This window comes from Asterias rubens, unplaced genomic scaffold, assembly GCF_902459465.1.
Source record: "Asterias rubens unplaced genomic scaffold, eAstRub1.3, whole genome shotgun sequence".
NCBI classification, from domain to species: Eukaryota; Metazoa; Echinodermata; class Asteroidea; order Forcipulatida; family Asteriidae; genus Asterias; species Asterias rubens.
In genome coordinates this window covers 2,550-20,983 of record NW_022985720.1, presented here as the reverse complement: position 1 = coordinate 20,983, position 18,434 = coordinate 2,550, and the positions used below count along the sequence as shown (strand labels likewise).

General features: G+C 40.5%; 1 protein-coding gene across 1 annotated transcript; it reads right to left on the bottom strand.

Moving 5' to 3' along the window:
* Positions 1-1,296: 1,296 nt before the first annotated feature.
* LOC117306353 (ATPase family AAA domain-containing protein 1-B-like) lies at positions 1,297-10,087 on the bottom strand. The gene is made up of 9 exons (XM_033790956.1): positions 9,993-10,087; positions 8,042-8,242; positions 7,156-7,375; positions 6,118-6,275; positions 5,451-5,600; positions 4,380-4,469; positions 3,633-3,683; positions 2,500-2,636; positions 1,297-2,322 (listed from the first exon to the last, which is right to left on the bottom strand). Exons 2-9 carry the CDS (start codon positions 8,213-8,215, stop codon positions 2,184-2,186), a joined length of 1,119 nt encoding a protein of 372 aa, XP_033646847.1. The 5' UTR covers positions 8,216-8,242; positions 9,993-10,087; the 3' UTR covers positions 1,297-2,183.
* Positions 10,088-18,434: the final 8,347 nt, after the last annotated feature.

Below are 18,434 nucleotides of genomic sequence, written 5' to 3'. Positions count from 1 at the left end.
CAATGCGTAGATCTCTTTTCAGTTGTAAACTACCGGTTCTTTTTTAGAACCAACACTACTCATATTATTTGTACTCATGGTGCTACCACAGACCTCACCTGAAGATGACAGTAATATTAATGAGGAAGAACAACAAGAAACAGCTGGCAAATTTGAAGATCAACAGAAATATTTTATTCAAATAACACACTATTAGTTAACAAAACCAACACAAAATTGCAATACGTGATTAGGTACAAAATAAAACTGTTTAATCCTTAAAAACAAAGTAGATGGAAATTCTGTGGAGTTCAACGGCTGACCTACATTTAGTACATGTATAAGTTTTCATTGGCTTTTAGTGCTGATTTTTCTGAGGGCAAAATAATCCAAATCAGATTAAAGTAGGAAGAATATCAGGCCTGGTTTATACATAGCATTAAGGGCGACACAATCGGCACTGCTTCCACTCAGTATTTTCCTGCTGGGGTCTGACCCCCCCCCCCCCTCCCTCCACGAACCACCCTAACACAATCCCTGGTTCCACCCCACCCCCTCGACCCTGACAAATCACCCTTACAACCTCGTTGTGCCTTCCAAACGACCCTAGCGCATTACAGTATAATTCTACCCCTCCCCAAAGGTCTCCCTCCCTTACCTCCCTGGTCACCCTCCCTTACCTCCCTGGTCCCCCTCACAACCTCCTTGTTCCTTCCAAACAACCCTAGCGCATTACAGTCTAATTCCCCCATCACCCCACACCAGAGCTGCCAACATTTGCATCTTGCAATCAATGAGATAATTAGAATGACATTCAACATAATAGATAAGAAGTTTCCCCAATCATGGAGATTTTCAAAATGTCAGAACATGGAAAGATTTGTTTATTTTCAGGAAACATTTTGCAGAATCGGGGAGAGTTGAAAGCTCTGTCGTATCAACCTCAACCACCCCCCCCCCCCCCTTCACAGCCTCCTTCTTCCTCCCAAACTACCCCAGCGCATCACACTCTAATTCGCACATCTAGGCCAGCATAACGCAGTCAAAACACACAGCTCTGGGATTATAGCATTACAAGCACGTAGTTCTTGAGAGGTCTTAACTTGAACCAATTACATCCATCTCCCCTAGGTCTCCATTAGTGGAGTGCATCTAAGCTAGACGTCATATAATGGAGAGATCCACCCAAAGGCATAGTATGACCTTTTTACAGCGAATGTTTGGGGGGGGGGTGGTCAGTTTAAAGCTAGATATAATACATGTCATTTAACAAGTGTCAAAGGTCATGCTTCTTTTATAGTGTGGGGGGGGTGCTTGGTTTTATTATGATATTTTTTCAAGGAAGGGGGGAGTTAGGATTATAAATAAGACAGCACAGAATTCTGCATTTGCCTATAGTGATTTTGTTCGCTCTCATCAAACAATTTAAATAAAAATGGCAATTCATGGCTATTGAATTTATTGCATACTTAACATTTCCGGTACTGCTTGATAAACACACATTTATTCTGCTACTTTTTTTTAAATACCGAATTCAATCTTTGTTGGTTTTAATGGAGCATAATTTGGAAACCAACGCCCATATCATTTACAAAAGAATGGTACCTGGCATGTAAAAGAAGCGTTGCTATGTAGCCACATCAAGGAGAACTAAACTTGTTCTCCATTCACAGCCAACAAAAAGTTACCAACACTGGTCGGTATCTCGCATCTCAACCCTTCCTCGCTGCCAAACATAGTGTTAGGATAGGAACTGGTTACTCTCCATAACAATTTTATAACACCAATACAATTTCACCCACCGACCATGGTACCTCACTCATAGGTAAATCAAGGAAATGTCAATGGGTTTCCATCCCCAAAAACTTAATTTCAAAAACAGAATTTCTTGACAGACTCTTGTTGGCACATAACATCTCCTCTGAGCCAAGTTAAGGGAATTCAAAGTCAAGTCTGTCCTGAGCCAATATGACTCATCAGGCTGGTGTTTTTTTTTATCCAGTAATTGGTAATTAAACGACTGAGAATATTTCTGTTCCCACTGGACAGGATGCCAGTCCATCGCAAGTTACTCCCCAGCTCTCGCTGCTGTTCACTTGTACTCCAGGGTGGAGAGAAGCATTTATGATAAAGTGCCTTGCTCAACAGATTTTGGCTGGTACCTGGCGTCTTGCTCGAACCTTGGCGAGGGTTTCTGGAAGCTCCTAGTCCAGGGGCAGTGAACTGGCTTGACTGATTGATCCTGGCTGTAGCTGCTTGGTCTCTCGTGTCTTATGAAGAGAGGTCATGAGGTCATCCATCGAGACGGGACGGAGAGATTCTGCGTCATCCTGGGACTCCTCACTGATGGTGTAAAAATTCAAGAATAAAAGCAAAATTAGTATTTCACGAGAATGTATTCCATCAAAGTACAAACAGAATAAACAATAACACATTTGAATGAATGTACTGCAACCAACATCAACCCTCAAAAATCTTGAGAAACCGTTCACAACACTCAAATGACCCCTGAACCCTGACCTTGTTGATGATCTCTGATCTCTGATGAAGTCTCTCATAGTATAGATGCAGGCGTTACGACACATCTCTCTTAGATCACTCCCAGAGAAACCGTCTGTTTGGTTGGCAATCTCATTCAAACTAACGCCATCTCCTAACTGAAAATGGAAAATGAATCAAAAAGGGATACTGATAAACTCCAACAAAATAATCTTAATGATAATAACAGGCGTGATATGTTCTGTTGGTCATTGGAAAAAAGTAAGAACATTTTATCGAGTATAAAGACTGACCTACATGTGCACATCGTATAGGCTGTATTAGCCTTTTCAGTTTATTTGATCACTACTTTTCGGATTGTTTCCAAGGGGCAAAAAAAGTGGAAATCAGAAAAATGGAGGAAGAATATCATGCCTGAAATAGTCAAATCCCATTTGTCAAGTGGTTAGAATGCATAACTTGAAATCACAGTTGCGGGTTCGAATCCACAGTGGTTAAACTGCAAGACATCTATCTGTCTTGAAGCCAGTGGACACTATTGGTAAATGTCAAAGACCAGTCTTCTCACTTGCTGTATCTCAACATATGCATAAAATAACAAACCTGTGAAAATTTGAGCTTGATTGGTCGTCGGAGTTGCGAGATAATAATGAAAGAACAAAACACCATTGTCCCATGAAGTTGTGTGCTTTCAGATGCTTGATTTCGGGACCTCAAATTCTAAACTTGAGGTCTTGAAATCAAATTTGTGAAAAATTACTTCTTTCTCGAAAACTACTCCACTTCAGAGGGAGCCGTTTCTCACAATGTTTTATACTACCAACCTCTCCCCATTACTCATTACCAAGTATGGTTTTATGCTAATAATTATTTTGACTAATTACCAATAGTGTCCACTGCCTTTAATGATCTTCCCATCAAGGGAACTCAGCAAACTCCCACAAGTGGATATAAACTCCAAGCTGGCAACAGACAACTCACTCTCATACACACATGGGTTTAATTTCTTTGATTATGAATTGCACAGAGCAAAAAGTTTTGATTCAGTAACTAGACAATTTGTATCTTCTAGTCATTGTGAAATCAGTGGTTAGCCTGGTGGGATTCGAACCCACAACCTTGTGATTGCTAGGGTACTTCTGGATAATGCTTACCTTCTCTGTTCGAAGAATTATTTTCAGTATATTCTGTCTCTCCCTCTTTCCCTGAAACGTCAAACGAATAAAATTAAAACGACGGAAAATTTGAAACTAACCGATCTCTCTGATCATCTTCTCAAACATTGTGCCTGAGTAGAACAGATCTTTTCAGAGCTAAGTAGTGTCCCAAATTCTAAAATATACTCCATGACAGTAGAATATTTAGCAAAACAAGTTTTCAAATGAACGCAAACTGAAATTACATTGATACCTCACCATGCAATCCCCCAAATCCCATAAACCTTTAAAGGAACACGTTGCCTTGGATCGGACGAGTTGGTCTATAAAAAGCGTTTGTAAAGCGTTTGTCATGAAATGCATATGGTTAGAAAGATGTTTTAAAAGTAGAATATAATGATCCACACAAGTATCACTCAAAATTGCACGGTTTTCCTTTTACGTCGCGAACTAACACGGTCGGCCATTTATGGGAGTCAAAAATTAGACTCCCATAAATGGCCGACCGTGTTAGTCTACGAGGTGAAAAGAAAACCATGCAATTTCGAGGCATATTTGTGTAGATCACTGTATTCTACTTTTACAACATCTTTCTACCCATATGCATTTTATAACAAACGGTTACAGAACCCTTTTCAAAGACCAACTCGACCGATCCAAGGCAACGTGTTCCTTTAACATCGTTTTACAGTTAAACGGTTTAACTTGTTAACAATTCCAGTGCTATTGTTAAATGTGACTTACAGGCAAGCCAATGTGGAAGGTGGTTGGCATTCTCCGCAATATTGCTGGATCTACATCTCTGGGTCTGTTGGTGGCACCCATTAAAATAACCTTCAAATAAAAAACAAATAACAAAGATATGGTGATGATTATTCAACCCTCCTACTGTCTGACCACATCCACTGTGGTTTTGGATGATAGATAAACCATGCCAGCCTGCAATATGATCATGATGATTTCATCAATACAGTACACAGTCAACCCTCCTACTGTCTGACCAATTAAACCATGCCAGCCTGCAATATGATCATGATGATTGCATCAATACAGTACACAGTCAACCCTCCTACTGTCTGACCACATCCACTGTGGTTTTGGATGATAGATAAACCATGCCAGCCTGCAATATGATCATGATGATTGCATCAATACAGTACACAGTCAACCCTCCTACTGTCTGACCACATCCACTGTGGTTTTGGATGATAGATAAACCATGCCAGCCTGCAATATGATCATGATGATTTCATTAATACAGTACACAGTCAACCCTCCTACTGTCTGACCACATCCACTGTGGTTTTGGATGATAGATAAACCATGCCAGCCTGCAATATGATCATGATGATTGCATCAATACAGTACACAGTCAACCCTCCTACTGTCTGACCACATCTACTGTGGTTTTGGATGATAGATAAACCATGCCAGCCTGCAATATGATCATGATGATTGCATCAATACAGTACACAGTCAACCCTCCTACTGTCTGACCATATCAACTGTGGTTTTGGATGATAGATAAACCATGCCAGCCTGCAATATGATCATGATTGCATCAGTACAGTACACAGTCAACCCTCCTACTGTCTGACCACATCCACTGTGGTTTTGGATGATAGATAAACCATGCCAGCCTGCAATATGATCATGATGATTTCATCAATACAGTACACAGTCAACCCTCCTACTGTCTGACCATATCAACTGTGTTTTCATACGATAATTAAACTATGCCAGCCTGCAGTGTGATATGTTATGGTGAATTCTTTTACACAGTACACAGTCAACCCTCCTACTGTGTGTCCATACCTCACAACTGGTGTCGGTGATGAGACCATCCCACATGGTCATAAACTGAGCTTTCATCATCGCTGTTGCCTCGTGGTCGTGGCTTGCTCTTGATCTCAGGAACGAGTCTATCTCATCGATAAAGATGATTGCTGGTTGTAACTTGATGGCCTACAAATGAAATATCAACAAAAAGTTCAACAAAACAATTGTTACTTTTAATGCAAATTTCATATACTCTTATTACATTTTATGTGAAGGTTTGTCAAAGGGGGGTAAAAGGTTTATCAATATGGGTTTGAAGGTGTGATCAATGAATATGACCAAGTGACCAATAGGTGTGACTGGGTGCCCAATGGGTGTGAAGGTGTGATCAATAGGTGTGGCTGGGTAACCAATTGTTGTGAAGGGGTAACCAATGGGTGTGGCTGGGCGACCAACAGGCGTGACTGGGTGACCAATGGGTATGACTGGGTGACCAAAAGGCGTGACTGGGTGACCGATGGGTTTGATTAGGTGACCATTGGGTAAGACTGGTTGACCAATGGGTGAGACCGGTTAACCAAAGCGTGTGACTAGGTGACCAATGGGTGAAGGTGTTTAACATTCGCTACCTTTTGGAGACAGACCCCCCCCCCCAAAACAAAAAAAGGGAAAACAATTGGAGAACAAATAGAGATCTACCCACCAATGAGAAGACAGCGGATGCAAGTTTCTGCGACTCTCCGTACCATTTGTCGGTGAGATTGGAGGCCTGGAGGTTGACAAAACGGCACCCAGCATCCTTGGCAATCGCCTTGGCAATCATAGTCTTACCGCATCCTGGAGGTCCGTAGAGGAGCACACCTATTGTAAGGAAATTAAGACTGGTTGTAACACTGTAGGGTTATAAGAAATTTGTTTGCAGTGACACCATGTAGAACAAAACGTTTTTTTAAATAATAATAATAATAATAATAACCCGTTTTTATATAGCGCTTTTCACACCCAGAGGGCGTCCCAAATCACTTCACATTATTACCCCTGGTCACTGGGCCTTAATTCACTCCTTAAACCATCTCAACTCCCTGGTGGGGAGTATGCAGCCTGTGCAACATTAATATGCGCTACTCGGCTAAATCAATCACAAGAACCATCTCTGCCCTCACAGGTACCCATTTACCCCTGAGTCGAGAGAAGCAAATAATAGTTAAGTGTCTTGCTCAGAGACACAAGTGAGTGATGGTGACTCTGAGAAAGAACCGGAGGACTCAACGTTTCGGACAGTGTTCTCTGTCCGTTGTCAAGAGACTGCTCCAGTTCTTTTCAGAGCCACCATCACCAAAAGGAGATTTATCTACATGGTGTCACTGCAAAAATATGTTTCTTATCATCCTTCAACCATGCATAGACCAATCAGACAATAGAACTTATAGTTCTTATAGAACTTATAGTTCTTATAGAACTTATAGTGTCGAGTTGGCTTAGTGGTATCCTTCCTCGCCTTCCTTCCACCTCTAGCACCCCAATCCGCACAAATCAAGAAATTGTGATTCAGTAACTAAACGACAATAATTATTCTAGTCTGATAGCTTGTAAGGTTTCGAACCCACAACCTTGTGATTGCAAGTCCTGCAGTCTGACCACTGCACCCTGGATTATTTTCTTATGGTAAGCAGAGCCATGATCCCCCTCCCCCCCCCCCCCAAAAAAAAAAGAAGACTACTAAACAACTCCCTACTCTAACCTTTTGGCGGCTGCATCAACACAGACTCCTTAAACAGATGTTTCTTCTTCATTGGAAGCAGAATTGTTTCTCGGATCTCGGAGCAGATCTCCTCAAGGCCTCCGATGTCTTGCCAGGTGATTGACAGCGTCAGTGGGTCGACGAGCTGAGCTGCGATGCTCATCTCATAATCGCTAAGACTCACTCCTTGGACGCCGATACTCTTCATTAACTTCTCTGCCTGTTGGTGATATACAAAATCTAGGTCTTATTCTCATCTTGTATTTGGTTAGGTATTTGGTTTATGACCTGATAAGGGAAAAAACCATGGCCCAATTTCATGGCTCTGCTTACCGCCGAATTCTGCACAATGCATTTGCCATTCTCCTTTTCTCAGGGCAAGTGCCGAGTTTCTGCACTAGCTGTGTATTAAGCGAAGAATGCCCAGTAACATGGAGTACCCATGTGCACAAGCAAAGATTCCCTTCTAACCTGTGAAAGTGTTTAATGTAAGCCCAGATTCCCTGCTTCCGTAAGCATTGATTCTTTGCCTATGGTAAGAAGAGCCATGAAATTAGGCTCTGGTCTTTAAAGTTAAGCTCATGAACTTAGATCAAAACCCTAGTTCTACAAACTGAAGGGAAGCCTTATAGTTTCTAGAACAAAAAGTGCTTGGGCCACCCTTTCCTAACGTTACATGAAACCATTCCCTGTCCACTTCCCACAGAAAATAAACATTCTCTCCCCAATCCCCCTTCTCGATATTGACTGTAACGAAGAAGACTGTGCAATCAGAACCAACATTAAAAGGGGGCACGGGGGCCCAACGAGATATGGCCGGGATTGTAGTCCTAAGCCAGGGGAGGGTTATGATCATCACAACTACCCAATGCCAATAACAGTGTACCTGTTCTTTTGCTTCTTGTTTTTGTTTCCTTGTAGGGTCCATTGCTTTGACTATCCATCGTACTCCGTAGTACGTGGACACACCAAGTATAGCAAGCCGAAAGACTAGACCAAAGATCTCACTCTTTGTTAGGCTCAGTTTGATGGATCGTGTCGATACTTCCGTGTCCGACATATTGAAATACTTCTTGGGATGTCAAATCTGAGAAAGAAATCAAATTTTTCAGTTACTTTCTAATTTTAGGTCTAAAATTTTACTACTTCATTCAATCAAATTGATATTATTTATTACCGTTTCTTTTTTCTGATTAGTCATGTTAGTGGTTCTTGTTATAACACAATTTTTAGAGGGAAGTCATTCCTGAAACTGCAGTACAGCAAAATAGCGATTTTCGGTGATATACCGTCGCTGGTAAATTGTCCAACTGCCCTGGCTGGGCCAAAATTTCATAAAGCCTGTATTATAAGTTAAGTTGTAAGCACGAACTCAAAAACTTGTAGTTTGCGATAATCGTTACGTATTCGTTACCCCAACTGTTATGACTGGCTGAGCGGTTAAGAGCACCGAAATCAAACTCTGGTGTTTCTGGTCAGCAGAGTGTGGGCTTGAATCCCCAGCCGTGACACTTAGTCCTTAAACAAGACACTTAACCATTGCTTCGTCCTTCGGATGGGAAGTAAAGCTGTTGGTCCCATGTGTTGCGTAACGCATATAAAAGAACCCAGTACACTTATCGAAAAGAGAAGGGGTTCGCCCAGGTGTTCCTGGCTGTGGCTGCTGTATGCGCCGTAGCACCCTGTAAACCCTTATAAAGTGCTAAAATTATTAGGGTCTCAGAATTCATCACTGCATGCAATAACCTTTCTTTCTGAAAGTTTGTATATACATTCCGCGCCTTGAGTATAGGACTTCAATATTATTTAGGTCATGAGAATGAAAGTTTTAGATTTGCGCCTGGGCATTTTTGAAGTGACATGAGGCTTTTGTTCCTTTTTTGTGCACATGAAGATGTGCACTCTTCAAATTGCGCGAACTGGAGCTCGATACACAAATTTGCCTATTCTGCATAGCGCAAATTAAATATTGCGCAGAATATTTTCGCACAAATTTGTTGATTGCGCTCGACAGATGAACGACAGCAGATGTGTGTTTTACTGCAAATACAACAATCGCAATCTCGATCGCAGCAGATTGTCTGCCTTGTATAGTACTACTACTAAAATGCGTAAATATAACCTTTATTACCCTTGTTCAATGATTTGAACTTACTTAAACATTTGTGATGCAGAGTCTTTTTTTGTGAAAATAATGAAATTTTTCGGTGGTAGCTTTCAGAGCATGCGGGCGGTGGACGCAAATCTATCATTTTCATTCTCATGGCATTATTATTATCGCAACTTTAAAAAAATGGCTGAAATCATAAATTAGCAAACTGTTACCAGTGCAGTAGGCCTAGTTACCAATACCAGCCAGAATACCAAACCATACAGTTACTATTGGTATTGCTGCGACTAGAGTAGTACCCCACTCATTTCTCAGATTTATACAATTTGGCCCAGTGCCAGCCAGTGTGTAGTGAATGCCAGTGTTTATGGATGGTTTATGTAGTGATGAATGAATGGTAGGTTTTATTTTTCAGCAGGGCAGAAAATTTTACTTTTTCACTAGAAAATAAAACCAAACACCACCTTAGTATCAACCGAAAATGAATCGGATAACTTTCTGTATGGCGCCACCACTTTTTCACTCATTTTTACAAAAAGGGATATCTCATTGCGGTAAATTGGATACTATATTGTTTCATATCGAATGAAAAAGTGGTGGCGCCATACGGAAACTTTTCCAATGGACCCAAGTATATTACTAGAATAATGCAAAAAAACACAGCTTTTGTTTGAACTTTTATCCTGTTTTTCATGAAGCTTAATGTTTTAACATCAACAAATCTTACCTTCCTTCGATGACGATACTTTAATATTGCAAGCAGTAGCATGCAGCAGAAATCTAGGCATATAAAATAACCAACACGACGTATGTATGAAGCTAATCCGCGAATGGTTGTGATTAAAATACGCATGCGCAAGTTGTGATTAGTCTCTTGCAGTCGTAATGTTGTGTTTATTACTACAGACTTTTCTTTTGTTGATAAACAAACCGCCTTGGTTGGCATGGTCGGCCGAATGTTAGTAAAACACTCAATCGTAAAAACAGATGTTTCAACAAATTTCAACATTTTCTGCAAATTTCCAATTAAATAAAATACCTCTCATGATAAGTTGCTTTATTTTAAACAAAAGCAACAATTTGTTTTACATTGTTACCCAAAATAGCGATCTATTCTTGATTTGCACTTATGGCTTTCTATAGTTTTCCAATCTGGGTTGGCAAAAACTCGGGCTGTGACGTTGCAAAAGAAAGGTCTATAGACCTTTCTTTTGTTTACAAACATTGTCAGAACATGGAATTCTACTGAATGGGGAAGATTACAAGGTATCAAATCAATCTAACCATATTTATTCATTGATTGGACCTACACATTGGCTGCAATAGTCAAAATTTGCGATTGTGAAAGATTAAGACCATCAATCTGCGAAGCTTGTACCACATTAAAGCCTAACGTAACTAACCAAAACTTCCGATTGTTTCCGCCTCTAGAGAAGGCAATCAATTAAAATGTTTATATCTTGAATTGTCCTACTTTGTGCAATCCTTAATTAAAATAAGGAAAATCATAAAAATTGTACCATGTGGAAAATAGAAGCAGTCAAAAAGTGTAACGTAACTAACTATGTAACGTAACTAACCGGAGTGTAGTGTAATTAACCGACATAAAGACTACATGTATTAAGTTGACACGTAAGCACAAATTTTCAGCCTTGTTGTAATGTTTAAACAAAATAGGGCAGTATAGTAGTGTTCTTTGACACACAATTCAACTTGTAGCACATATTTTGTTTGCCATGTGCCCAATTCTTTTGTCTGTATGCAAGTAAATGTATGCAAGATCCACGCGCAACACGCCTGTCTTCGTCTTTTGTTGTGAAAATTGTTTGGTAAGTTTGATGACAATATAGTTACATGGACTGGTATAATCTAATATGAATTTTATTTTCAAAGGTTATCCTAAAGTTGTATTTCTTTTCTGCACTAAATTAATGAGACTTTGTGCACAGTGTTGTACTTACATGTAGAATTCTTACAATGTATATCAGGTACATATTACGTATAGTACCATTGGATGGACAATTTCAAGGGCTTTCCTCTCGTACACAAATAAGTGCTATGGGGATTTTCAAAGCGACGCTAGAGGCCAGGGAGTAGACCGGACACACCCCATAAATTTGGGACATTTAATGCATGAAACACACAGCATGTGGTGATTATTGGACAAAACAAATATATGCCGCTGACAAAAAGCCCGGACTTATAAAAACTTTCAGCTATTCTTTTGAATAATTCTGGAACTAAAAACGATAGAGAGACGCAGTTTGCACCTGCGTCATCCTGGCATGTCCCGTAATTCAAATTTCAAAGTTTTAGAGCGGCTTCCAGACTTCTTGATACCGAAAATTAAAAGTAGGCGGCTGTGCTCCGAAACGAACTCAACAAGCCTCCCTACGGGTTTTTTGTGCACAGAGAATAACAAAAGTACAACGGGTCAATTTCACCCAAAATCATTGCTCAATCTAAACAAGTTTAGCACCAATGGATGGACAATTTCGAGGGCTTTCCTCTCGTACAAAAATTAGGGCTATTGGGATTTTCAAAGCGACGCTAGAGGCCAGGGAGTAGACCCGACACACCCCATAAATTTGGGACATTTAATGCATGAAACACACGGCATGTGGTGATTATTGGAGAAAACAAATATATGCCGTGAAAAAATAGCCCGGACTTATTCGTTTGAATAATTCTGGAACTAAAAACGATAGAGAGACGCAGTTTGTACCTGCGTCATCCTTGCATGCCCCTAAATCAAATTTCAAAGTTGTAGAGCGGCTTTCAGACTTCTTGATACCGAAAATTAAAAGTAGGCGGCTGTACTCCGAAACGAACTCAACAAGCCTCCTTACGGGATTTTTGTGCACAAAGACAATCAAAAGTACAACGGGTCAATTTGACCCGAAATCATTGCTCAATCTAAACAAGTTTAGCACCATTGGATTGCCAATTTCAAGGGCTTTCCTCTCGTACAAAAATTAGTGCTATGGTGATTTTCAAAGCGACGCTAGAGGCCAGGGAGTAGACCCGACACCCCCCATAAATTTGGGACATTTAATGCATGATATACACGGCATGTGGTAATTATTGGAGAAAACAAATATATGCCGCTGAAAAAAAGCCCGGACTTATAAAAACTTTCAGCTATACTTTTGAATCATTCTGGAACTAAAAACGATAGAGAGACGCAGTTTGTACCTGCGTCATCCTGGTATGTCCCTAAATCAAATTTCAAAAATTTAGGGCGGCTTCCAGACTTCTTCATACCGAAAATTAAAAGTAGGCGGCTGTGCTCCGAAACGAACTCAACAAGCCTCCTAACGGGATTTTTGTGCACAAAGAAAATCAAAAGTACAACGGGTCAATTTGACCCGAAATCATTGCTCAATCTAAACAAGTTTAGCACCATTGGATTGAAAATTTCAAGGGCTTTCCTCTCGTACAAAAATTGGTGCTATGTGGATTTTCAAAGCGACGCTAGAGGCCAGGGAGTAGACCCGACACCCCCCATAAATTTGGGACATTTAATGCATGATATACACGGCATGTGGTAATTATTGGAGAAAACAAATATATGCCGCTGAAAAAAAGCCCGGACTTATAAAAACTTTCAGCTATACTTTTGAATAATTCTGGAACTAAATACGATCGACGCAGTTTGTACCTGCGTCATCCTGGCATGTCCCTAAATCAAATTTCAAAAATTAAGGGCGGCTTCCAGACTTCTTCATACCGAAAATTAAAAGTAGGCGGCTGTGCTCCGAAACGAACTCAACAAGCCTCCTAACGGGATTTTTGTGCACAAAGAAAATCAAAAGTACAACGGGTCAATTTGACCCGAAATCATTGCTCAATCTAAACAAGTTTAGCACCATTGGATTGACAATTTCAAGGGCTTTCCTCTCGTACAAAAATTGGTGCTATGGGGATTTTCAAAGCGACGCTAGAGGCCAGGGAGTAGACCCGACACCCCCCTTAAATTTGGGACATGTAATGCATGATATACACGGCATGCGGTAATTATTGGAGAAAACAAATATATGCCGCTGAAAAAAAGCCCGGACTTATAAAAACTTTCAGCTATACTTTTGAATAATTCTGGAACTAAAAACGATAGAGAGACGCAGTTTGTACCTGCGTCATCCTGGCATGTCCCTAAATCAAATTTCAAAAATTAAGGGCGGCTTCCAGACTTCTTCATACCGAAAATTAAAAGTAGGCGGCTGTGCTCCGAAACGAACTCAACAAGCCTCCTAACGGGATTTTGTGCACAAAGAAAATCAAAAGTACAACGGGTCAATTTGACCCGAAATCATTGCTCAATCTAAACAAGTTTAGCACCATTGGATTGCCAATTTCAAGGGCTTTCCTCTCGTACAAAGATTAGTGCTATAGGGATTTTCAAAGCGACGCTAGAGGCCAGGGAGTAGACCCGACACCCCCCATAAATTTGGGACATTTAATGCATGATATACACGGCATGTGGTAATTATTGGAGAAAACAAATATATGCGTTGAAAAAAAGCCCGGACTTATAAAAACTTTCAGCTATACTTTTGAATAATTCTGGAACTAAAAACGATAGAGAGACGCAGTTTGTACCTGCGTCATCCTGGCATGTCCCTAAATCAAATTTCAAAAATTTAGGGCGGCTTCCAGACTTCTTCATACCGAAAATTAAAAGTAGGCGGCTGTGCTCCGAAACGAACTCAACAAGCCTCCTAACGGGATTTTTGTGCACAAAGAAAATCAAAAGTACAACGGGTCAATTTGACCCGAAATCATTGCTCAATCTAAACAAGTTTAGCACCATTGGATTGACAATTTCAAGGGCTTTCCTCTCGTACAAAAATTAGTGCTATGGGGATTTTCAAAGCGACGCTAGAGGCCAGGGAGTAGACCCGACACCCCCCATAAATTTGGGACATTTAATGCATGATATACACGGCATGTGGTAATTATTGGAGAAAACAAATATATGCGTTGAAAAAAAGCCCGGACTTATAAAAACTTTCAGCTATACTTTTGAATAATTCTGGAACTAAAAACGATAGAGAGACGCAGTTTGTACCTGCGTCATCCTGGCATGTCCCTAAATCAAATTTCAAAAATTTAGGGCGGCTTCCAGACTTCTTCATACCGAAAATTAAAAGTAGGCGGCTGTGCTCCGAAACGAACTCAACAAGCCTCCTAACGGGATTTTTGTGCACAAAGAAAATCAAAAGTACAACGGGTCAATTTGACCCGAAATCATTGCTCAATCTAAACAAGTTTAGCACCATTGGATTGACAATTTCAAGGGCTTTCCTCTCGTACAAAAATTGGTGCTATGGGGATTTTCAAAGCGACGCTAGAGGCCAGGGAGTAGACCCGACACCCCCCATAAATTTGGGACATTTAATGCATGATATACACGGCATGTGGTAATTATTGGAGAAAACAAATATATGCCGCTGAAAAAAAGCCCGGACTTATAAAAACTTTCAGCTATACTTTAGAATAATTCTGGAACTAAAAACGATAGAGAGACGCAGTTTGTACCTGCGTCATCCTGGCATGTCCCTAAATCAAATTTCAAAAATTTAGGGCGGCTTCCAGACTTCTTCATACCGAAAATTAAAAGTAGGCGGCTGTGCTCCGAAACGAACTCAACAAGCCTCCTAACGGGATTTTTGTGCACAAAGAAAATCAAAAGTACAACGGGTCAATTTGACCCGAAATCATTGCTCAATCTAAACAAGTTTAGCACCATTGGATTGACAATTTCAAGGGCTTTCCTCTCGTACAAAAATTGGTGCTATGGGGATTTTCAAAGCGACGCTAGAGGCCAGGGAGTAGACCCGACACCCCCCATAAATTTGGGACATTTAATGCATGATATACACGGCATGTGGTAATTATTGGAGAAAACAAATATATGCCGCTGAAAAAAAGCCCGGACTTATAAAAACTTTCAGCTATACTTTAGAATAATTCTGGAACTAAAAACGATAGAGAGACGCAGTTTGTACCTGCGTCATCCTGGCATGTCCCTAAATCAAATTTCAAAAATTTAGGGCGGCTTCCAGACTTCTTCATACCGAAAATTAAAAGTAGGCGGCTGTGCTCCGAAACGAACTCAACAAGCCTCCTAACGGGATTTTTGTGCACAAAGAAAATCAAAAGTACAACGGGTCAATTTGACCCGAAATCATTGCTCAATCTAAACAAGTTTAGCACCATTGGATTGACAATTTCAAGGGCTTTCCTCTCGTACAAAAATTAGTGCTATGGGGATTTTCAAAGCGACGCTAGAGGCCAGGGAGTAGACCCGACACCCCCCATAAATTTGGGACATTTAATGCATGATATACACGGCATGTGGTAATTATTGGAGAAAACAAATATATGCGTTGAAAAAAAGCCCGGACTTATAAAAACTTTCAGCTATACTTTTGAATAATTCTGGAACTAAAAACGATAGAGAGACGCAGTTTGTACCTGCGTCATCCTGGCATGTCCCTAAATCAAATTTCAAAAATTTAGGGCGGCTTCCAGACTTCTTCATACCGAAAATTAAAAGTAGGCGGCTGTGCTCCGAAACGAACTCAACAAGCCTCCTAACGGGATTTTTGTGCACAAAGAAAATCAAAAGTACAACGGGTCAATTTGACCCGAAATCATTGCTCAATCTAAACAAGTTTAGCACCATTGGATTGACAATTTCAAGGGCTTTCCTCTCGTACAAAAATTGGTGCTATGGGGATTTTCAAAGCGACGCTAGAGGCCAGGGAGTAGACCCGACACCCCCCATAAATTTGGGACATTTAATGCATGATATACACGGCATGCGGTAATTATTGGAGAAAACAAATATATGCCGCTGAAAAAAAGCCCGGACTTATAAAAACTTTCAGCTATACTTTAGAATAATTCTGGAACTAAAAACGATAGAGAGACGCAGTTTGTACCTGCGTCATCCTGGCATGTCCCTAAATCAAATTTCAAAAATTTAGGGCGGCTTCCAGACTTCTTCATACCGAAAATTAAAAGTAGGCGGCTGTGCTCCGAAACGAACTCAACAAGCCTCCTAACGGGATTTTTGTGCACAAAGAAAATCAAAAGTACAACGGGTCAATTTGACCCGAAATCATTGCTCAATCTAAACAAGTTTAGCACCATTGGATTGACAATTTCAAGGGCTTTCCTCTCGTACAAAAATTGGTGCTATGGGGATTTTCAAAGCGACGCTAGAGGCCAGGGAGTAGACCCGACACCCCCCATAAATTTGGGACATTTAATGCATGATATACACGGCATGTGGTAATTATTGGAGAAAACAAATATATGCCGCTGAAAAAAAGCCCGGACTTATAAAAACTTTCAGCTATACTTTAGAATAATTCTGGAACTAAAAACGATAGAGAGACGCAGTTTGTACTTGCGTCATCCTGGCATGTCCCTAAATCAAATTTCAAAAATTTAGGGCGGCTTCCAGACTTCTTCATACCGAAAATTAAAAGTAGGCGGCTGTGCTCCGAAACGAACTCAACAAGCCTCCTAACGGGATTTTTGTGCACAAAGAAAATCAAAAGTACAACGGGTCAATTTGACCCGAAATCATTGCTCAATCTAAACAAGTTTAGCACCATTGGATTGACAATTTCAAGGGCTTTCCTCTCGTACAAAAATTAGTGCTATGGGGATTTTCAAAGCGACGCTAGAGGCCAGGGAGTAGACCCGACACCCCCCATAAATTTGGGACATTTAATGCATGATATACACGGCATGTGGTAATTATTGGAGAAAACAAATATATGCGTTGAAAAAAAGCCCGGACTTATAAAAACTTTCAGCTATACTTTAGAATAATTCTGGAACTAAAAACGATAGAGAGACGCAGTTTGTACCTGCGTCATCCTGGCATGTCCCTAAATCAAATTTCAAAAATTTAGGGCGGCTTCCAGACTTCTTCATACCGAAAATTAAAAGTAGGCGGCTGTGCTCCGAAACGAACTCAACAAGCCTCCTAACGGGATTTTTGTGCACAAAGAAAATCAAAAGTACAACGGGTCAATTTGACCCGAAATCATTGCTCAATCTAAACAAGTTTAGCACCATTGGATTGACAATTTCAAGGGCTTTCCTCTCGTACAAAAATTGGTGCTATGGGGATTTTCAAAGCGACGCTAGAGGCCAGGGAGTAGACCCGACACCCCCCATAAATTTGGGACATTTAATGCATGATATACACGGCATGTGGTAATTATTGGAGAAAACAAATATATGCCGCTGAAAAAAAGCCCGGACTTATAAAAACTTTCAGCTATACTTTTGAATAATTCTGGAACTAAAAACGATAGAGAGACGCAGTTTGTACCTGCGTCATCCTGGCATGTCCCTAAATCAAATTTCAAAAATTAAGGGCGGCTTCCAGACTTCTTCATACCGAAAATTAAAAGTAGGCGGCTGTGCTCCGAAACGAACTCAACAAGCCTCCTAACGGGATTTTTGTGCACAAAGAAAATCAAAAGTACAACGGGTCAATTTGACCCGAAATCATTGCTCAATCTAAACAAGTTTAGCACCATTGGATTGCCAATTTCAAGGGCTTTCCTCTCGTACAAAAATTGGTGCTATGGGGATTTTCAAAGCGACGCTAGAGGCCAGGGAGTAGACCCGACACCCCCCATAAATTTGGGACATTTAATGCATGATATACACGGCATGTGGTAATTATTGGAGAAAACAAATATATGCCGCTGAAAAAAAGCCCGGACTTATAAAAACTTTCAGCTATACTTTTGAATAATTCTGGAACTAAAAACGATAGAGAGACGCAGTTTGTACCTGCGTCATCCTGGCATGTCCCTAAATCAAATTTCAAAAATTTAGGGCGGCTTCCAGACTTCTTCATACCGAAAATTAAAAGTAGGCGGCTGTGCTCCGAAACGAACTCAACAAGCCTCCTAACGGGATTTTTGTGCACAAAGAAAATCAAAAGTACAACGGGTCAATTTGACCCGAAATCATTGCTCAATCTAAACAAGTTTAGCACCATTGGATTGACAATTTCAAGGGCTTTCCTCTCGTACAAAAATTGGTGCTATGGGGATTTTCAAAGCGACGCTAGAGGCCAGGGAGTAGACCCGACACCCCCCATAAATTTGGGACATTTAATGCATGATATACA